The sequence below is a fragment of the Carya illinoinensis genome, chromosome 6, assembly GCF_018687715.1.
Source record: "Carya illinoinensis cultivar Pawnee chromosome 6, C.illinoinensisPawnee_v1, whole genome shotgun sequence".
Lineage (NCBI taxonomy): Eukaryota > Viridiplantae > Streptophyta > Magnoliopsida > Fagales > Juglandaceae > Carya > Carya illinoinensis.
Genome location: NC_056757.1, coordinates 8,855,600 through 8,878,729, shown reverse-complemented (window position 1 = coordinate 8,878,729; position 23,130 = coordinate 8,855,600). Strand labels below are relative to the sequence as shown.

Below are 23,130 nucleotides of genomic sequence, written 5' to 3'. Positions count from 1 at the left end.
TGTATATTGATATGGTATCAAAAGTTGTAGGTGCTCACTTATGTTTTGGAAATACATGGACTATTTTAATTGAAAGAAAATCGTATCATTATGAATGAAGTAGGCTAATTATATCCATGTTTATGAAAAATGAGGATACCCTTATCATGTGAAGTAGGCTTATTTCACAAACCCTTCTGATATTTAGGCCATAATCTGATCTCTAACCTTTAAAAATGCAGTTTTACAGAGGACATGATGGTGACAATCAACGAGAAGGAAGTAAGCTTTACTGATAGGATATAGGTAACTCAATACACGCAAATTATAAGAAAAAGGCAAGCTTATAAAAATAAAAGAGGCAGTCATATGAGAAAGACTGGTAACGTTACAATTATAACTATTGGCAACAGCTGTTAAGTCCACACAACTGCTGTCTGGTGAGGCTTCATACATTCAAATGTTCTTCATCTGTTTGGTAAAAAATAATGCATCAACAAAGAAAGAAATCATGGGTCCTTGATTCTCAAAGAGAAAACCAAAGTGAAGTACCAGTGTAGTAAATGTAAAGGATAAATCAAGATCAATTCAAAGATCAGATGTATTGTCCAAATTTTCCCGGTACTCTGGTAGCTATGACGTAGATGACTGATTTCTTTTCAAGTCATCTATAAGCATATATTTATCCTCCATGAATCAACCTATGCTATGGACATTTATCTTGAAAATCGACTTCACCACCATTTACAGAAGTAACACGGACAAAGAACATCAGTACGATGAGGAGCCTGTGTTCCCTATGCAGAGCTTCTTGTGTTCCAGATAGTCTTTTACTACTGGCTCCATATCATCCATAAGCTTCTGATACTTCCCTTTTTTCTTCTTGAATTTCTTCATATATTTCTTAAGGGATCTGGTCAACTTCTCTATAGAATTGATCACCCCCCTCAACTCAGACTTATTTTCTTCAATAAGCTTCATGATCTCCACAAATTCCTTCGAGGGCTCGCTCTCTTGTGCGGTAACTGAAAAGCATATCTGAGGATTCCTGAAGAGAACAAGTCCCAAATCTATGTCAAATTTAATCAATATGCTTTTAGGCTGAACAAGTACTATTACTACTTCACACATATCTCAAGTTTCCATTTCCATAAAGTTCTCTAGACAAGTAATCTCTGAAAGATGTTGTTCTCATAAAGATAGAATACAACATTGCAATGGCAAATACAGGTAATAAATTGTTTGTGGACTTGATAGCTTTTAAAATGTAAATGACATAATAAATTGTGGACAGCTTCCTAACAAGTGCGAACCTCCTAAGATATGATGTCCTGTTTCACCATATTGCTCATCTCCTCTCTATCTTTCTATCTTGAACTCTAGGAAAAAGCATATGCTTTTAAAGAAATTGGCTCAATTATGTTTATATTTTCTATGGAAGGCACGTGGAAGAAGAATAAAAGGTGAAGATTTTTAATTCATAACTAGGCATAAAAAGACATTACAGTACTACCCAAAACAAACGAGGTCCAGCAGGCATCTCTTACCATATCTGTTGCCTTTATGATTCTCACACCTCGTAAAGAAAATATTCACATGCACCGCACACAGTATGTGTGTCGGTGGGGGAGTCATTTTCTTTATGTGTCTGTGGTGTGTGTGAAATCCAATTGGAATCACTATTCCAGCATGAAGCTTGCAACATCTGGTCAAGGAAATCCTTCCTAGCTTAGGATATGGGGCTCAAACCAACAAAAACTTCATAATTTTTTTTAAAGGTCAAGCCAACAAAAACTTCATGATTAAAAGCATAACATGCAAAAACCAGAAAGTTACAACCATGCCAATATCCACAGAGACAGCAAGAGAGAGAGATACCCAAATCCAAGAGAAATGATTCCATTGTCTCTTAAAATCCCACCATCCAGAGAGACAGCACCATGCTTTATACAATGTCGGGCTTCTAACATGCATTCCACTGTTTCATATACTTGGACCTCCCTTAGAAGACAATAGAATAAGGTCTCCCGAAGGCCATGGCCCGCAGCAGTTCTTGTGTGTAAATGACCAACGTCCAAGTCAATCATATTAACTGCATAACCAATGAAACCCATTGGCACCTTCCCACTTGGAAAGGTAGGATACGGCAAGGCAAGCTTCCTCTGAGGGTCACTACCTTCAAACTCTCCCTTGTAAGCCCTGCCAAACAGTCCAACAATTCAATACTTTGCAAACTTTCTCTTTTGCAGAAACTTTTTTTAAAAAATAAATTGCTGCCATGAGGAATGATGATGAAAAGAACAATTAACTACACAAATACAGGAATAGAAATCATAAAATAAGACCTTATATCTTCAAGGCATACAATAAGAAATCGACCATATATAGATTTTCCATGTGCAGCCGCTTGTGCATGAAGAGCATGTCTACAATGCACTTCTCCATCGTGTTCAAACTTCTCAAGAGCACTTGCAGCTGCAGAGGATCTACAGACAACAGCAAGCATTTGATCTTCGCCCAAGTACTCTGCTAATATCCTGCATACAGATCAATCCAGAGGGGAAAATTTTTCCTCTTCAATCTCTACACCTCTAGGCAGCAGCTATAGATTTTAACAGGCAGTCTTCATACGTTGTATTTTTTTTTTTTTATCCTAACTAGGCATTCCTTTTGTAAACATCCTGTGTGTTTAGGCTACACCTTTTGCCTTTTTGAATATAGTTTTCAATTACTTATAAAAGAAACATCAAGAGGGGCGAAGAAATAAAAACGAAAGTGGAAATGACCTGCTAAGCTTATTGAGGCGAACTGTACCAAGAAGTGCAACCAGGCCAACTATATCTTCCATGAAATGGTTTTTTAGCCCTTGAAAGGAGAATTCTCTTGAAAGACAACAGAGGACAGATGCTGCAGAGTGATTGTTGCTTTGTATCCGATTTATCAGTTCGTCTTTTGTGGGTGGGAAGTTCGGAAGACAGGGCTCAAAAGAAGCTGTGTATAAGTCATGACATCAGAGGCATTGCAAGTTAACCACTTCATTTATATATTCTGTTTGTCAGGGAAAAATGCTCATACAAACCAAAAGTACAAAAGAATATTAAAATAAGACCACAAGCAACATAAAATGCAACATTCTCAAATTTGATAGTGAATTTGAGGTGTTGCATTGTCTGCTGTGCCACCTATTGCCAACATAGGGCTCCCGAGCAAATGTTTACATGTGTGACTTTTATCTAAACATACATTTATTGCCTTCTGCAGTTTTTGTTTGCCTTATTATTAGGTTAAATGTTAAAACAATGCAACACAACACAGCATATACTTCTATATCTGCTTCACAATTTTGTGTTTCCGTAACTAGGGCCTAATGGAAATTCAGAATTTCCATAATGTGTTTCATATTTGAATTTTTTCTCCAAATGATGGTCATCATAGTCAAACTCCTTCAAATATGAATGCAAGTCCACAATAAAAGAGAGCTGGCATCTTAAAAAGTTCCTCACCCCACTATCTCCTTCAAATATGTTCAATACAGATATATACTTGTTTTAGTGGTGGAGGTGGGGAGTGGTTTACAGGATGAAGATGCTGACGTTGACACAGATGGGTAACATGGGTTCACTGAAAGAAATTTCTACTTGCAGTTTCCATTCCTGGGAATGGACTTGAGTCCTTTCAATGTCAAGCTCCAAGCACTCTATATGCTTAAGTGAGAAGGAAAATGAATAATAACATGTGATGGTAAACCCAGACCTTGCAACTGAGATATGTCTAGCTCTATTTCAGCCTTCCTATCATAGAGAAAATCCAGTTCCTTCTCTAGATTTCCAATGCGCAAACCAATGTGGAGTACTTCATCCTCAAGTTCCTAAATTGAGAAGCAATCAACACAGTAATCAAATAATGACAACAGGGAACAAGTTTTACTGCATCTTTATCAGAACAGCAATCATAAATCTCAGATTAATTTCTGTACCTTCTCAATAGTTATCAATGGCATGATAAATTTTTCTGATTGTTTTAGAGAAGATGAATAATCAAGCAGCATGACCTTTTCATTGGAATATGGAGACTGACTCTCGTCATACTCCAATTTTGGGGATTGCACAAGGGAGACCTGCACATAAAGCTCGACAATAATTGATATCAAACTCAAAATGAAATAATAGTCACACGAAAGTTGTGGCGACCTTAACACACAGATGTAGCTCTAGGTGACAAGAGTGACAAATTTCAAAGAAAAAACCCCTTATTTTGAGGGAGAAGAAGAGCAGGAACAGAATGGAATATTTGAAGCTGTGCCAAATAGAATCCTCTGATTGAATGACTCTGAATTTATACTGTGTGTAAAATTTCCCACGCTTATTTTCATCATGAAGTCTCCCAGAATTCACGGATCTCAAAAATGATATTCTCTAGTTCATTACCTGGCAGTACAAAACTCAGAAACCTAAAATCACTTACGTATAATCTGAATGTATGCGAAATGCTATCATTTAAAATCTTATAGTTCTCGAGGGTTGAGGCAGGGTGAACCTTTATCTCCTCTGTTATTTGTTATCATAATGGAGGCCCTTAGCAGAATGCTGTCAACAGTGGCTGGAGGTGGCTTTATGACAGGTTTCTCAGTGGAAGATACTAACAGGACATTCTTAACACCTCACATTCATTATTTGCAAATGATGCGTTAATATTTTGTGGGGCGAGTCGAAGTCAAATCCAGTACTTAAGGGCACTCCTTCTATGCTTTGATGTTGTTTCTGGCCTATAAGTAGACTTCTCTAAGTCACAAATGTTTCCGGTGGGTCATGTTGTCATCAACAATGTTTGGAGTTTGGCCGGGACTTTGGGTGCAAGGTATCATCTTTACCCATGAAGTATCTTGGTCTTCCCTTGGGTGCCCCAGTCAAAGCAAAGTCTATCTAGCATATTGTAATGGGGAAAGTTGAGCATAGGTTGGCAAGTTGGAAAGCGGTCACACCAATTTAATAAAGAGTGCTCTCTATAACTTGCCAACTTACTTCATATCGTTGTTCTCCCTTCTAAGCTGGTGGCAAGCCATATTGAGAAGCTCCAATGTGATTTCCTTTGGACTGGACTGGGTGAAGAGTTCAAATTTCACCAACTCAATTGGAAGAAGGTATGCTCTTTGTTCTCGTGGTGGGTTGGAGAATGAAATCTGATGATGTCCAATCGGGCACTTCCAGAAAAATGGCTGTGGTGCCATCACAATGAGAGACAAGCCTTGTGGAAGGCAGTGAGTGATTCTAAATATAGTGGTTCTTGGAGGGAAAAACATTAGAAGGGAATAGGGGGTATTTCTTTGACACAAAATTTGTGGCAGAAGATGGGTCGAGATAGAGCCATTAAGGACACCTGTGATTGTTTATAGAATTGCATGTAGAAAGGAGGTTTCGGTTGCGGAGGTTATGGAGATTTCGAGTGGTTCTCTTCAGTGGAATCTTAACTTTATCAGAGCTACCCATGATTGGGAAGTCATCATGGGTAGTCAGGATCTTTGCATAATTCCTCAGCCTATTGTTTTCCATGGAGATGAAAGAAATCAAGAAGTAGACAAGCTGTTTATGGAAAATCTTCTGTTCGCTCCTTTCATAGGTCCTTCACCAATTAGGAGAACAATTCTTTGCCTTGGAAGGTGAATTATTGTAATTGACTGGTGTTGCATGTGCAGGAAAAGTGGTGAAACAGTAGACCATCTACTTTTTCACTATTAGGTTGCCAAGGCCTTGTGAGATGATTTATTCAGCAGGGTGGGAATGGCATGGGTAATTCCAGGGAGGGTGGCTGATCAACTAGCCAGCTGGAGCAAAATTCATGGTGTTTAGCAAATTGCAGCAGTTTGAAGTATGGTACCCATATGCCTCCTATGGTGTATTTTGAATGAAACAAAATGACCAGAGCTTTGAAGATAAAGAACGATTGGTGGAGGACCTTAGAAGTCTCTTTATCAGAACATTATTTCTTTCAACAATGGCTACAAATATTAATGACCCCAATCTTCATAAGTTCCTTGTATCAATTTCTTCCTCTTCTCTTTAACTATGTTTCTCCTCTTGTATATATGTCCTGCGTACTTGGGCTTTCTCAACCTTTTTTTTTTTTTTTTTGATAATTGGCTTTGCCAACATTCTTATTAATAAAAGAAAAAAACTAACAAACATACGCAACTTCATGGCCAGACAGGACATAAGGCATTACTAACCCCAGATGTAATCTGCATCTCCTGTTTTTGAGTTTGAAACTCTTGCTTGAAAACAACTTCATGGCCAGACAGAACAGAGAGCAAAACTGCAGGGCAAGGCAGATACAATAAGTTAAACCATAATTCACTGACAATATGGTCAATTAGTATCATTGAACTAGAATATACTTGGTACACATCATTTGCTATCGCTGACGATGATGCCACTTATACTGTAAACAAAGCATGCTACACGATTGGGAAGAAGATTCTTTAAAAACCGGAAGTACTAGTAAGTGCGAGAAAAAAATTCAAACAGATAACTTTCTTTGCCACTTCTGGAAAAGAACTAAGCATGGAGTCCTAAGTTTTCCCCTATCTTTTCTCTTCTTTCTTGATTGCACGAACTTCTTTCTCCCAAACAAGTTTCACAATACCAGAAGCATGAAAGAGGCAACTGCAAAAGAATACCTTTACGTCCATAGCCTGCTGTTACTTTCAGAAGGCCACTAAGGTCAATGCATCCGTTATCATCAACCTACACATAAAATATCTCTAGTTATGGAAATAAATCTTACTACCACTAGGATCAACTTTCAACTTGTTGAGCCTGATTCCCAACTAATTACTTACTATGCTCAGGATGAGAATAACACACCAGAAAATAGAAAGGAACCTGACCTTACGCTTTGAACCTATTTGATCTTGCATGCAAAATCCTTCCACAGCTAATTCAACTTCCAAGCCTTGTGAGATATGATTATCATATGCATCAAACATCTGAAGTAAAATAGATAGACTTACGATGCTTGTGAGCAAAAATAAATTTCGAGATACAGCAGAATACAAGTTATTATTGTCTTACAACCATTGAGTAAGATTGATTATGTGTAGATATCTAAGATGATTATGCCATCTAATGGAATGATACATTAGAAAATGATATGTCATAAAACTTCAAAACAAGTTACTGTTTAAGAACATGTAATGAATGACATGTAGTGTAGGTTATGGCAAATAGAAGCATGCTAAAACAAATTTAAGAACATGTTATTTTCATCGAAGATTATAAAATCATGTGCTTCAGCCATGTACAGGTTCAATAAAATATACCATACATATCATATACTTTTGAGTGCATATGAAACAAGGTAGCTCATTTCGATGAAAATAAAAAGAAAAAAAATCGAGAAAGCAAGTGAAATAGGTATTGGTGTACTATTTTACAGACATTTGACAAAAAAAATTATCTTCCTTCGTTTGATGTATTATATAATAGAATAAACGAAAGAAGTTCATTGCACACTCATTACATTGCATATTGCGATCTCATTAACAAAAGTTCTTGATAACAAGAAGTCAACAAGTCCATGACCCATAGAGGGTTCCATCAACTTCCATGAAGTTGCAAAGATGCCTCCAAATGTGGTACGTAACAACTTGGGCCAATATTTTTAAGGTTAGAATAAGGATAATTTTATTGGTCTTGAATTAGCTTAATTGGTCATTTTGGACAAGTACACGGGAAATAGATTTTTGAGTTGCCTAAGAATTTTTAATTGGGCACATAGGCCCATGAGCTTATTTTAAGGCTCCCTGAGGTTTAGAGAAGCCCAATTTTTTAGTGGGCCTATATTTTTTAGAAGCACAATTGAGGTTAATGGGATAATTTTGAATTGGCAATGGACCCAAAATTTATTATGGAATTGTTTTTAGCTCAATAAGGGCATTCACATTGGCCTATGCATCCACATATGCAAAGCCAATTTTACATAATATTAGCATAAAACCGACCCACATTGGATTCTTCATTTCCAAAATTTTAGCTAACTATAAACAGTAGATTTACAACTTTCCATATCCACTATTTTGTCTCCAAATTATATTTTAGTAGTTATTTCTCTCTCCTCCCACACTCTCTCTCCCCGAAACCCCCCCAAGCGGTATTATTTCTCTCTCTCCTCGAAACCCCCCCCCCAAGGGATTATTTCTCTCGAAGCAGAGCTCTCCACACGGTTTCTCCCCTCCAAATCTCCATCCCTCTCTCGACCCAAACAACCCCACCGGAAGAAGAGAATCCGTGCACCTCTCTAAGGCGACGGTTGTCGACGGAGCTTGCAACTACTGAAGTGAATCATCCCGGTTGCTGGTTTGCTGAAATTTCTTCTATTTCAGGTATGATTTCTCTGTTTCTCTTCACGGTTTCGGTTAGGGTTTTAGATTAGTGAAAGTGTTCTTGTGTTCTGCTGTTGCCATTTCTTCATTTCATGTTTTTCTTGGTTTTAGATTAGGGTTTGTACATTTCAGATCAGGAGCCATCGATAGGTTTCTGTTCTTGCCCACTATTATTTCTAGAAAGAGTTTAAACAGAAAATAGGCAATGAAACCGTGATGATTCCCTGTGTACGAGAGGTTTCTGATTTTAGGAGCCATCGATAGGTTGATGTTTATGAAATTGTCTGTGTATCTAGGCAATGAAACAGAAAATCATAAAAAAATAAAACTTTGAAGCATGTTCTGAACTCTGTTTTAGTGCTTTTCTTGATTGGAGATTGTTTAAATGGTAGACAGTGCCATAATCTGTAGATGTTAGTGAGAATCATTGTCGTGCTTGTGCTCCCTGCCTAGTGCTTTTCCTGAAACCTTTTGCTCTTCTTTTGGGATTGTTGACATTAAATTGAGATTGAATATAATGAATCGTTATAGAGAGAGACACAGAGCGAAAGGGAGAGGGATTAAAATCGATGATGCATTAATGGAAGTAATTCTCTTTGTATGGCATTGTCTTTTGGTTCTGCTTGAACACTTACTCATGATGTGGAGCTGCACTTCCTGAGCTTCTCCCATGTTGAATATCAAGATGTTTCAAAGATATAGATATATAGAGAGACAAAACTAAATGGCAATAATTGCTTAATCTGAATTTTGTAAACTGTTGACCTTGCTTAATATGAATTTTGGCCTTGTTTTTTGTAATATGTGCTGTTTTGTACCTCTCTTTATGGGGAGATTGTTTTGTTGGTGGTTGGTGGTGGGTGGGAACATTTTGTTGGATGAATTTTGTTTTGGGTGGGATATTGTTGTATTGCTTGCTACTTGTTGGTGCTGGAGCCGCTGGAGGACCCAATGGCAAGGCTGTTTTTGTTACTGCTGAAGGGTGCTGGAGGGTGCTGGAGCTGCTGAAGGGTGCTGGAGCTGCTGAGGGTGCTGGGCGTGCAGTTATTTTCTGGTTGCTGAATTTCATATATGCTGAATTTGTTGGTTGCTGAATTTGTATAAAAATCAACTTTTTGCAACTTGTATTAAGTTGATTTTGATACATAGAATTAGTCACATGTAAATTCTGAAGTTGATATTAGTCAAATGTAATCTGAAGTTGATATTAGTCAGAAATTATTATATATAGAATGCTGGAAATTTGGATGCATGAAAGGGTGGTATGGATGCAGCACATAGTCTATATTATTTCATTGACAGGTTCGGTTTTAATGGATATTATCTATGTACTGGGTACTGATTGCATGTACAAACCAGTACATGGAAATTGCAAGGTAAAAAAATTAATATTAGGCAAAAAAAAAAATATTAAAATGATAATATTTTATTATTATTTTGTTTTAAATATGCATAAGCCAATGTGGGAGTTTTGTTGAAATGACAAAGTGGATATGTAAAAGAGTTAATTTTGCATATGCATATCCAGATACCAATGTGAATGCTCTGAATGCTCTAAGTGGATTAGAGCCAATTTAATATTTTTAGAGCAAGTGGGCCTAAAGTTATTGGACAATAGGCCCAAGAAATTATTTGAAAACCAAAAAGTATTCATTAGACTAGTTGGGCATATTTGTATCCGAGACCCATTGGAATTTATTAAATACTTAACCCACGAAGATATGGGCAAGCCCAAGAGTTTGTTTAGATCCCATAAAGTCACCCAATCCATTTATTAAGCCCATAGCCCTAAAAACCCCGAAGTAAGACCACCAGTGTCCATCACCCATGACCCGTGAGACCCAAGACATACATCCAACAACCTATAAACGCATCAACCCGCACGTTATTCCCATGCATCAAGTGAAACATCCATGCCTTCATGTTCTGATCAGCTGTGTACCAGCTGCACCATACCGCCAACCCAGCATGATCACACCCACGAACCACCATGTTAGCACCAACGGAACAACCAAGAAACCTCTGCGGGCACTTCACGGTTTTTGCTCCGCCACATCCTCGCACGTTGCCGCTAGCCACCATTGACCAGAAAACATCCAAACCAGTCCCTGCACGTCCTCCACCATGAACGCCACCCAGACCAACCAAAGCAAAAGCCACCAAGTTGCGGCCACCCTCCTCTTTACACAAACCGAAACGTATGGGTTCCACCATATGTGGCCCTATGTGCTGTCCCTCGCAGCCAAAAGCCACTGCCTCGCAGCCACTACTACACCAATGAAAAACAAGTGAAGCTCAAGCCCCACCTAAACCATCCCATGCATGAAACTGTTGGCAAATGCACCGCTGGACTCCAACCAGCCATGCAAGACCTCTTCCCTTGCTCCAACATGCCCCAACGTGCCCAGCCACGATGCTATGTTCAAGTTGCCACTGCCCAGTCTTTCACCACCACTAGCGCACTCCCGCACCACCACTAGAGCACTCGCAGACCACCGCTCAGTAAGCTCTCTATCTCTCTCTAGCATTCTCATTGGAATAGCCATATGTAAATAAAATGCTTCAAATGACTAGTAGGGACAAAAAATGGACTAAATTAGCCAAAATGTGTCTACAGTTAATTTTAGCTACAGGATATCCAAAACAGTCATATTTGACTTATACTGTTTCTACATCAAATCAATATTTTATTGTTTTCTCAGGTGCAGATTTATGTGCACTTTTATTAGTAATGCAGATTTATGCAGAATTTTTTTAGTAGTGCAGATTTATGTAGTAAGTGCAAATTAGTAGTGCATTTTAGTAGAAAGTGCAGATTTTTTTTCAAGTGGAGATTTATGCAAATGCAGTGTATTAGTAAGTACAGATAGTTGGATGGATTGATATGATTGTTGGATAGAAGAAAGTTTGGCAAAAAAATATTGTTGAATGGGAAAAATAGAAATTTCATTTGTAATTAAGACATTTATATAGAATTTTAGATGTGTTTAATTAGACATTTATGGTTATTAGCATTAAATGAACATTGAAAATATGATTTTTTTAAACCAATAATTTAATTAGAATATGATTACTAATTAACATATAATCGCAAAGTGGTAAAATATGATAAAATTAAATAAATTAAATAAATTAAATTAATATTATTTTATTATTATATAATGAATCAATGGATAATCTAATGTAGGGATTTGATGTGAATGGAATAGCTAAAGCCAAATTCATCCCATATTAGCTAAAACAAGGGTTTGGCTTCGGCTATTCCAATGAGAATGCTCTTATGGTACCAGGTTGGCATTGCTAACTACTACGGGTTATCCAATTTAAATGGGTCATGGGCTTGGGCCTGTAGGTGTTATGGATCTAAGTGCTGTACATGGATTTATGTGAGTTCGGGCCCATAGAAGGATAGACCATTTTGAGGTTAATTGTATTACGAGATGTCGGGAAATTGAAGTTAGGTCGTCATTGCAATGGAATTATTCTAGTGTTCATTATTGGGATTAATGACCAATAACCCCATGTTCTTTACCCAAATTGAGATTAGGTCCTTGTGCAATTTTTTTTTTAGGATTAACACCATATCACAAGTTTAGAATTAATCCCCTGGATGTGCTATCACAGTTTAGAATTAACCCCCTTCATCATAAAGAAATTGCACAAGGGAATCTCAAACCGGGTACGGCACAGGGGTTTATTCATCATTTATCCTTTTATTCTATGATGATATGTTTTATGATAAAAATGGAGAGAAATTTGATGTTTGGGTGTTATAATACTTCTAGGGTTTAATCGTGTAATTATTGGTATAAATAATGTGAGGAATGATGATATTTGAGGGTTATAAGGTTTTATGCTTCATGGAAATATAGGTCATTCGAGTATTTCTTGTTCGAGTTATGAAGTGCATTTTTTATTAGAAATGTAAACTTGAATAAAAATTAACAAATTTTAATCGCCGGGAATATTGGATTAGTATTACAAGGTAAGTAGCATAATCATATTTTCATGTACTTAGTACTATAAACGTCATGTCTTTTCCAAGAATATTATGCATGTACGATCTATTGTTGGATGCCCCTGTCTACGTACCTAAGTCATGATACATCCTATTTTTGACTTCCAGGATAGATTTATAAATGCCATGATTTATGTAGGAAAAGCAGTTCATGCAAAACATTCAAGAATAGAGTAGATAGAGATACATTGATTTACTGTGCAAACTCTTTAGAGTTGTTTCACGATACATTTCACATATTACTAAAACCTGCTGTGAGAGAGAGACAGAGAATGCATGCCTAATTAACTTCATACTAATCATGTGTGTGTACCATATATGAGGAATCAAGAGAGTTGCAATGCGTTTGTGTGAGATAGACATTTAATTAAGACTTTTTTCTACTCAAGGTTGAAGGCTGCTATGTTTTGATTTTATTGGAGAAAATCAATAAAAAAAACAATACTTTGATAACGCCAACAAAAGGAAACAGCAACACTAGGCAGCCTATTCTATTTTTTATTTTATTTTTTTAATTTAATTTAATTTATTTTATTTTATTTTATGTACCACTTCAGCCATCTTCACAATATAGAAGATATTAAATTTTGAATTGCATTGTTATTTAAACAAACAGAATTCCTATTCAACTAATAGCTGAATAACATCTTCAGGTTGTCAAAGAAACATGCATGCAATTCTGATCATGAAAACACAAGAAATTCTTCCATACATACCTCTAATACGAGCTCCTTGATAATACAGCCTGGAAGTAGTTGGCTATCCAATATTGGTGGTCGGGCCTTGACAAATTGTAAAGATCCAGGGTAAACTAATCCAAACAAAAACATACATAGAATTATTAATTTAGCAGAAGAAAGAGAAAATTTAAACCTCCTACCTGTTCAAATGGGGCTATCTAAAATTGGACTGGTAGATACCTTGACACGGAAATGAGACGGAGTACAATTTATCCCTAGAGCATATCACCAGAGTTGCTTCATAATTTGGCCGGATCTTGTCTAACTCATTGCTTTCAATCAGTATATCCTGCAACATTATCACCCCAACAAGATATTAACTGAAAACATACCTACATTTACAAGAATATTTAGTGCAATGCCTTCAAAGGGCAAGATGATGTTAACGTGTACCATACCTCAACTTTGAGAGTGAATTTATTGGGTGACAGTTCGATCCTCATTTTCTCTACATCGACAAGGACACCCTTGATTGTCTGAAGTTTGATCATCACTTCTGGTGTTGATGTAAAAGGAATTCGATTGCCATAGATGTCATTACATGTCAAACAGAGAGGTGGAAAACAAGAACCGACCCTATCCAACAAGGTCATAAATGAGAAAAGAAAGTAATAAATTATAAGTGGAAGTTGTAAAATACAACATCAAGCTTTAGATACAGACAAAACAATAGATGTCTACGGAAAAAACTCACAAGATCAAAATATGGCTTTCCAACTAAGGAGTTATTCATGTTACAACACCTTACATGGACATTTATGAATCACCTGGTGCCATAAGAAATATCTAAAAAAAAGGGTTAATTAACTCAAAAAATAAAAGCTGTCATACCTCACGCTAAGTGGTGGACTCTGTTCATCACTCAAAAGATCCCACTTTCCCACCTTAGAAGATGCCTTAACTAGCACTTCTTTGTCAAAATTATTACAAGTTAACTCGTCCTGATGAACAAAATCCCATTGTATCAGCATACACGATTACACTAAGATCTAACACTGTATAATATCCTACAAAAGAGAAGACATGAAAATGGTACCCTTGTATTACTTACAACGTAGAATGAAAACGTATAAACACCAGCTTTTTGAAATAAATCTGGAAACTTGGAACCCAATGGAAAGATATATAAACCATGAAATCCTTTACGTGATGAAGGTGTTATCCGCTTTGAATAAATATGGTGAGATGAAGGTGTTACACGCCTTGAATAAATATGGCACACATCTCGAAGATCCTCAGCTTCTTCTCTAAATTTAATCTCCATTGACATTTCTAAATTACTCTTGACAATAGAATTCTGGTCCAAGCTCTTTGAAATGCTAGAAGAAACAAAATTGGCAGGCCGTACAACAGCCACAATCTTTGTCGGAGGAACTTGTCCAGCATGAACTAGACCATCAACAGGCGGTGCCTGAATAAAGTAGAGGATTATACAAATCAGTATTTGAAAATGCTTTAATTTTGAACATAGTGAAATTTGGAAAATAAAAAATTCAACTATTCTGAAAACTTAGTTTGCACATATGTTTTTTTTAGTAATGTTAGATATCATGACTTGTGCAAGCGCCGCACAATCTTTTCGAAAAATAGTGGGGTTTACCATTAAAAATTTAATTTTTTCATGTGAATTCCATATTTACTCATTTTTTCAAAACAAGTGTGCGATACTTGCCCATTTTATGACTGCAAATATCATTTCTCATTTTTTTTGGTTTTTTGTAAGTTTTCATATATATTTTTGATGTTCTACTCTTCACAAAACCAAACAAAGAGAACTGAGGACACTAAAACCAACTATGTTCCAATATATATAAGGAGAGAGAAGTAAATAAATACCCCATCAATCTCCAGCTCTTGACATTGTTTAACACTGAGCAGATCAATTATTGAATGAGATTTCAGATGTTGTTTATCAACTTGGCAATTCCACTCGATACTTCCAATAGCTAGGCACTGATTTGAACAGCTCAGATTAGGAAAATCATTCAAATTCATTAAAATCAGGAAAGACTTGAGAATGGATAACCGACGAAGGAATGGCAAACCTTTCCAGAATCAATCACGTTGATAGGCAGGGACAAAGAGCCACAAATATTAAAACTGGCATCCCCATGGTTAAATGCAACGATGGAACCGTTGTCATCTGGGATGCCTAGGGGCCTTGTACCCAAAAGAAACAGTATCACTGCGAAAATGATTTTCAAGGATGTGCACACAGTACAAAGATTTTTTTACAGAAGAATAGGCACAAGAAACATACCTACATATAATTCGAGCTTCCCCTATTGAAAAGGAACAAAAAAATATTGGTTAAGTTATTATGGGCCTAAATAATTCTACCAGTCAGACTCTGATAACCTTAAAATACATGAAAAGACAATTTTACTGAGGGCAAAAACATGAAAGTTAGTCAGTTAGTTTTGAACTACTGAAATAAAAAACCTGGTCAAACACACGTTTATAGGATCCCCTTTTTTTCCCCCTTGTCTCCAGACACCCCTTTGAACACTGGGGGCAAGCAAGGGGTCAGAAAAATGGAAAGAACATGGCAGTTAGTTTTGAACCGTCATTGTTAAATTCGACGACCTTATGCTGTCAAAGAAATCGCTTACCGCCAGCATCCCCTTGGAATCCTTCAAGCAGGAAGTATTCCAGTTCCGCATAGACATTGTTCTTATGGCATCCAGCACATGCTCCCTTCAGAATTTTTATTTTTTGACCAGATTTCCATGATACTCCCTTCCTTTTCAAAACTTTGTGCACCCGTACGACTACAAGTTGAACAAGAAACAATAATCTTTAAAAAAAGTGAGAAATTAAGGGAAAAAAAGAGTCAATAGAACTTTTTTTTTTTATAAGCAATGCAATCCTATTAAAAAGCACAAAGGTACACGGCCCTAGTACACAAGAAGTATACAAAGGAACCTCTATTCAGAATAAAAAGGAAAAAACCAATTAAAACAATCTGAAAAGCTAGAAAAAAAAAAAAAAAAAAGTATCAAGAGCTGCTATAAATGTATAAAGGGAGTTGAGGCTACTAGTTTCCAAAGCTCCCTGCATTCCACTCTCTCAAAATACACTAAATTAAGCATCTATCCTCCCAAATTCATGACCATGTCACTGTTCTAGCATCAGCCAGTCGATCTGATACCAAACTCCTTGAATAGCAAACACCATAAGTCTCTCACTACTTCACAATGATGAAGTTCAATGGAGTCCCCATTCTAATTACACATACTACAGCAATTCACCACAATGACATTTCACTTCCTCACTCCCGGGTTGTCCAGCAAAAAAACCTTATACTATGATCTCACTTCAAACTTGTGTCCCTAGGATGGGATCCTCCATATACTAAACACACCTCCTTGTATTATCTTGAAAATGTATAATATCTAAAAGAAGAGGAAACCAAATCCCCCTCCCAATCTTGCACAACTTATTGAGAAAACTAGAAGAAAATCAGGAGGTGCAAATTGTGGATCAGAGCTGCATGTTGTTGTTCCCTATAACTCAGTTTGACTTTGCTTTATTTGGAAAGAAAAGCCCCTAATTTGCAAGAAAACTAGAGGAGCCGCTTGCTTCTTTGGAGTCTGAAATGCAAATTATAAGGAGTAGATAGCTGCCGTCTATTGATTCGGTTTCCAATATCTTGTACAGATTCAATTTTCTGTCTTAGCTTTTGTATATATGTTAGGATAAGACATCTTGTAATTTTCAATTCAATCAATACGAATTCATTGGTAACCAAATTGGTAGCCAACACCAAATACTTTCTCTTTTAACACAACTTTTGTAAAAAGGATATCGCATTGAGTTGTTCCATTTCGGATTTGCATGTTTTCTGCTACTCATACATTCTTACAATCAGCAATATTTTTCTTTTGATAAGTAATAAATAAGTTTTATGAATCAATAATTGATACCAATAGGCCTGGCCCAATTACACAAGATGTAAACAAGATAAACATCCATCTAGGATTTACAACCCATACAAGTAATTCATAAACGCTACTAAAATCTGTCTTGACCTTCCAAAGAAACAAGGTGTTGATAAGAAAACTTCAAGTTCATCCATTCTCTGCTCTTCAAACACTTCTACCATTCTTCTCCCCCCAAATGCACTACAACAGACATATGGGAGCCATCTTCCATATTGCTGCAACTTTAGGGCCCTCCAACCTGCTAGAAAATCCACCAACCTTCTAGGCATTACCCATGCTAATCCTACTCTAGCAAAGAAGTTCCACAAGTTCCTACCTCACACTGAAGTAGCAAATGTTCTACCATTTCCCAGTTCTTGCACATGCAGCCCCAATCCATCATAGATATTCTGCATTTTCATAGGTTATCTATAGTGAGAATCTTCTTAAGAACGATATTTAGATAACAAAGGATGCTTTAAGGGGTGCCTCAGTAATCCAATGTTCCTCCACGAAATTGCATTAGTTCCTTGGATGGTTAGAACTTGACAAATTGATCGAACAATGAACCTTATCCGCATTACTAACTGTAAATCTTGTAGAAGACAGTATTGTAAAGAACTCTAATGGTATTTACTTCCCAATCTTGTGCTGCTATAAAAGAGACAACATTCCATTAAGAGGATCTACCTATTAAAGAATTTCAAGAGGTCAGATACTAAAGCGTCCTTCACCCGCTTAACCTCAAACACTACTGGAAGGATGTTTTGAGGCTCCTATCTCCATATCATGGATTATCCCAAAATTTGGCTCTTGATCCATCACCCACTTCAAATCAATATGTCTGTCTAGACAAAACCCCCATCCTCTTCTTATGTGCTACCACACCCCACCTTGTGTGGTTCATGCACCTTTTTTTCTTAGATAAGTAAGAAGACAATTTTACTGATACGAACAAAATAGGCGAAGCCTATGTACACAAGACGTATGCAAAAGAAAACACCTAAATACATTCTAAAAAACAGAAAATGACATGGAAAAGTCATGAGTGGAAGCTCCATTAAGCACTAAAGCAGAAAACCATTGCAATAAAGAGTACACAAAAAAATTCCAGATTTCCAAAAAGGTGCGCTCCTTATCATTAAAACACATCTCTTTCCTTTCCAACAAATGCATTATATAAGACACAAGAACCATCTTCCACACTGCAGCCACTTCAGAGCTACCATATAACCCGTTCCAACACGCTCAAAGGCATCACCTAAGCCAACCCAACTCTGCTGAAAACTCCATCCCACAAGGCCTTTGTGACCTCACAATGCAAAAGTAAGTGATCCACAGATTCCGCATGCTTTTTGCACATGAAACACCACTCCATAACAATAAGGCCACGCTTCCTCAAATTATCCAACGTCAAGATGCTCCCAAGTGAGGCTGCTCATCTTAAAAAAATGACTTTGGAAGGCATGCGAGTCTTCCAAACGACCTTCCCCACGTGCCTTCCAAGGAAAAGAGGGGCTATGCTGAACAGTCAACACCTTATAAGGAGTGCACCTTATAACATGCGCTTCCAAGAAAAATGCACTTCCATGGTCCATGCACCTTGTTCAAGTACCAACTACCCCCATTTCCCACCTGACTTCAAATCTAAAACTGCCTTCCATGGAACTTCTATTTCTTGTTGATATTGCCACAACCATTTTGCCAAAAGAGTTTGGATGAAAAACAAGTTAGGAACTCCCAACCCTCCCTCAAAGAGCAATACATACTTTGCACAACCCACTAGTTGTAACTTGAACTCGTCACCCAACCAGTTCTATAAGAAATCACACCTTGTAGCTTTTCAATACAGTTAGCCACCTTTAAGGGAAGGGAAGATAAGGACAAGTATGTGGGCAAATTGGATAGAGTGCTTTTAATCTAGGTAAATTCTACCCCATTTGGGAAATATATACTATTCCAACTAGCCAATCTTTACTCCATTTTTTAAATCACAGTATCTCATATGGGCATTTTCTTGAAAGAAGCACCAAGGGAAGGCCAAGGTATTTCATAAGCAAGGAGCATGCCTTATACCCCATTATACTAGTCAAATCACCACATTAGAAGCATTGACCGCCAGACCAATTTTGATTTTGCTAGATTCACTTTTAAACCAGAGGCAGCTTCAAAGTATAAGAGAAGTGCCCTCAAAGTTTGAATGTGACAGTAGGTATCATCTAGAAATAAAGATAGGAACTATCAATGGTGCAACAGTTACTATTTCCCCCTGAAAAACCAGAAAAAACTTCCACAAAACCTGAAACCATTTTACTTACAGCCACCATGACTATAACAAAAGGTAGCAGGAATAGTGAAGCACCTTGTCTCAAGCCACGAGCTCTGTTGAACAAACCCACCAGATATATAGCACACTATCCAAGAATGCCATTTCTCCCTACAACCACATCTTGCATGGGTTTCTTGGGAATAATTTCTATAAAAGTTGGAATGCAACTTTTTTCAAACCTTCCTTTTGCATGGAACTCTCAAAACACCCCCATTGACCGCTTCCCAACAAATTTGGAAGAATGCCAGGATGAATCCATCAGAGCCTAGTCTTTGTCACAAATCATATTTTTAACCACTTTGGGAATTTCATCATCTTCGAAAGGCTTCTCAAGCCACCTGATTTCCTTGATGATTTATTGTCTCAAACACTAACCCATCAAATTGATTGTAGACTGATTTGAGGAAGCTATACCATCCACCACCACCATCATCTCAATTTTATTGCTACTCCCATGCAAGTTTGCCCCTTGATGGGAGAAATTTGTGAGTTTCTCCTCCTTCCCTCAACCATAGGGCCCCTAACTTCTGTCTCAACGAAATTCCATCCATTAATGTCACCACTTGACCTTCCAAGTGATTCAGCTTCTAAGAGTCTTTCCTCCGCTTCACTCTCCAAACCCCATCAGCCTCTATCAACAAAGCCTTAAGTTTTCAGCCAAAAGTTCTCAAACTTAAAATAGCTCTAAGCCCCTTGATCCCCACATCACATATCATGCCAAAAACTTACTTTAGAGCCATCACCCTTACAAAAAATCCAAAACCCTCCCGAAATGTTTCCACAACCCCACACCAAAAGGCCACACTACCTATAACACCCTGCTCGAGACTACTCAGTAACATTGTCAAATATTGAGAATTTGACAATAGTAACCCATGACTTTGGCTAAGTGGAAATTATGATCTTTAAAGAAAGAGAGATTTTGCATCATGATTTGGCAAAATGACTTCCCCCATTGCTTTAGTTACAATTTTTTGAGATTTCTAGAGCAATAGTTTTTTTTTTTTTTTGGTAGAAATAGGTTGCCAAGAGGCCAATAGTAGGATGATAAGTGGCATGAAGAAGACTTGGCAACTTAATGGGCTTGGTAATTGCTCCATAGCAAGCCATGGAAGCTCGATAGATTTGAGAAAGGCCCATAGGTTGACCATGGATTTAACCATGGTCAGCACTCCATCATGACTTCAATCTTACATTCCCAAAACCCTTCATCATGCCATAGAATATTAACTTTGACACCATGCATGCCGATTCCTTCTAGCTTTTCTCTCCATAATTTTTTCTGAAATTTTCTCTCCACAGCTCTAGAATAGTAGATAGATTGCAACTCATGTCATGAAGTGGAAAGGCATGTCAACGCCAAGAAATCACCCAATCAGATGCACTAGGTGCAAACTGATGCACTCCAAGAACAAGCCAACAAAACCTCGTTCTTTCAACTGTCTCATCAATTTTTTTCTGCACTTGATTAACCCACTCTCATGCTACCTAGCTCTGGAAAATTCGGGCCTAATATGAAGCCAATCAGCTCCCATAGTCACTCCTAAAACCAAACTATTGCACCTTGGAAATGGAACTTGTTTCTGCCGAACTGCACCCTTATTCTTCAAAACTTTTCTGCAACAAATCCAGCCATCTTCACACGCCTATAGCATCACATCTAGGTCAAAAATGTCATCAAATCACACTCATTTTACCCTAAGAATTAAACCTAGCAATGATCAAAACCCAATGGACACAATGGTAGGAAACCATGTGCAAAACCTGTCGGCTGAACCCTTCCCCATTCAACCCACTTTCTTTTGCTGCACAACAAACACCAAGTGTCCAACATTCATGTCTCAATACACCTCTGGAAAAGCCACTCAAACAGTATGGAATAGGGACCAAGAAATTGCCACAAAGATAGGACAAGAGTTTATCAAACTCTGGACAAGTTTGGAGACCAAAACTGCCAGCCCACAGTTGGTTCTCTTGGGAAATCATTGAATTTTTGTCCCAACTTCTAAAACCACTTAGCTCCTGCACCTATAACCCTACTTTGGTCCTTGTCCATGGGTCAATAGTTTGATGGACTCTACTGTGCAGATCTGGAAACACAAGCTTGCACACCACCAAAATCCACAACCAATCACCTTCACTTCTCTCAATTCTCAGCCAATTTGGATCAATACCACCCCTTTCCCATTTAGTAGCCCATTCGTAAACTGCCACACCTTTAAGATATCCTTTCTGGAGACTTGCACTTTGGTTTAAATGACAGGTCTCAAGCCGAATTGTAGCAAAGCCTTTATCTGCCTCTGATAATAAGTCACCTACATCTTTAAAATCAACTATTCGACTTGTCAATATAAAAAGAGCACTCTACATCTCCCTCACAGCACCAGCGGCTGCTATATTGGAAATGGCATGCTTTCTTAAAAGATAATTCGATGGAAAATAAAAATCCTTCCTAGAAATCAGAATTTTTGAGTATCCAAACATGCCTTTAAGTTTTCAGGAAGTTAATCTTCAGTGCATATCAAGCTCACATATATATTAACATAAAACACTTGGGAAACCAAGCTGTTTATCATTTTTTATGCCTACCATCAGATGATATGCCAAGAGCCTTTTTGTTTGCAGGGCTGACAACAAGAACAGGTTGATCCTCTCCGCATTCAGTTTCTTGATCATAACGATCATGCATCTGAAGAATCCAATCTTGATACTCTCTCTCCAGTTGCAAAGGAGTCAACAGTTTTTGGTCTCTATAAATTTCAACATCAACAACTGCAGGTACAAAATTATGTAAATGAGAATAGCACATAGCAATTAACATGAGCTATCTCAGAAGAGTTCTCTATTGTGACTGTCAGAAAGATTACACTTCTCTTTTTCATTAAGCTTATTGCCGAAATTCTTTAGAGCAGCAGTAAAAGGACTATGGTGGGCCAGATCAGTCTGCATAAAACACAATTACCTATCATTGTTAGGAAAATGGAAAACAAACAAAGAAAAAGTAAATAGTCTTTAATTACACTATTTGTAAGCTTTGCTTAGTTATTCCTCCATGCGCCTACATAAATCTGTTTTCTGCATACCCATGAAAGCACCCATTTAGGTGCCATGAGCATGCAAGCACACATGATTATCTGCATACAAGACAACCTCCTCAAATCCTCCAACTTGTAACATTTCCGTTTCTACAGCATGGCTTAATGATTACAGCGATTACTAGCAGCAGGTGAATAAACTTTTAGCACATTTTTTTTACTTGAACAAAAACAGGCAGGACAAGCTAGCCTGGCTGGGCACCATGATATCCAGGTAAAAGATATGTTTTCATAAATAATGTAATATTCTTAAAAGCACAAAAGGGTGGGCAACCAAATTACAAAGGAAGTAAACAAAAGAAAACCAACTAGCAAAAAGAAAAATAACAAAACTCTTCCAAATCTAGAAAACTAGAGGATTGAGGGCTGAGGTGATCAGCCATTCATTCATAGAGAGCTATAGAATGGCCAAAGACCTCCTCATTCCATTTCAAAGATTATAGATACTAACGATGTTTAAATTCATCCTGTTTTTGTGTTTTTGTATCATTCATTCATACCATATCCTCAAGTCTTTTATGTGGGAGGACTAATTTAGAAAACAAAACCGAAGGAAAGGAAAGGAAAGAAAACTATGACAAGATCATGGTGCAGTGAGGAAATTGTCATCCACAATTTTTGCAAGGTCCCAAAGATCCAAGATATGGAAAATGAACTTACTTGACGCAC

The 23,130-nt window shown here is 37.4% G+C and overlaps 1 protein-coding gene and 1 long non-coding RNA gene across 4 annotated transcripts in view; one reads left to right on the top strand and one right to left on the bottom strand.

The window, feature by feature from the left end:
• Positions 1–349: 349 nt before the first annotated feature.
• Positions 350–23,130, bottom strand: part of LOC122313937 (structural maintenance of chromosomes flexible hinge domain-containing protein GMI1) — a 39,477-nt gene continuing 16,696 nt past the window's right edge. Inside the window, exons 19-39 of one of the 3 annotated variants that reach the window (XM_043129277.1) lie at positions 22,234–22,309; positions 21,956–22,138; positions 15,727–15,885; positions 15,379–15,396; positions 15,160–15,299; positions 14,951–15,067; positions 14,166–14,525; positions 13,946–14,055; positions 13,513–13,690; positions 13,295–13,403; positions 13,091–13,185; positions 6,863–6,961; positions 6,653–6,719; positions 6,203–6,288; positions 3,956–4,096; positions 3,733–3,847; positions 2,766–2,970; positions 2,325–2,516; positions 1,858–2,178; positions 1,527–1,684; positions 809–1,027 (exon numbers count right to left, since the gene is read on the bottom strand). In XM_043129277.1, coding sequence (XP_042985211.1) covers positions 957–1,027; positions 1,527–1,684; positions 1,858–2,178; positions 2,325–2,516; positions 2,766–2,970; positions 3,733–3,847; positions 3,956–4,096; positions 6,203–6,288; positions 6,653–6,719; positions 6,863–6,961; positions 13,091–13,185; positions 13,295–13,403; positions 13,513–13,690; positions 13,946–14,055; positions 14,166–14,525; positions 14,951–15,067; positions 15,160–15,299; positions 15,379–15,396; positions 15,727–15,885; positions 21,956–22,138; positions 22,234–22,309 — 3,000 coding nt within the window. In that variant the 3' untranslated portion in view covers positions 809–956. Of the gene's footprint in view, positions 1,028–1,526; positions 1,685–1,857; positions 2,179–2,324; positions 2,517–2,765; positions 2,971–3,732; positions 3,848–3,955; positions 4,097–6,202; positions 6,289–6,652; positions 6,720–6,862; positions 6,962–13,090; positions 13,186–13,294; positions 13,404–13,512; positions 13,691–13,945; positions 14,056–14,165; positions 14,526–14,950; positions 15,068–15,159; positions 15,300–15,374; positions 15,397–15,726; positions 15,886–21,955; positions 22,139–22,233; positions 22,310–23,130 lie in introns of all 3 variants that reach the window. The other 2 variants (XM_043129275.1, XM_043129276.1) reach the window with 2 other exon arrangements.
• LOC122313938 lies at positions 8,103–9,570 on the top strand. The gene is made up of 2 exons (XR_006243544.1): positions 8,103–8,356; positions 8,810–9,570. It is a non-coding gene; the product is annotated as an uncharacterized LOC122313938 (long non-coding RNA).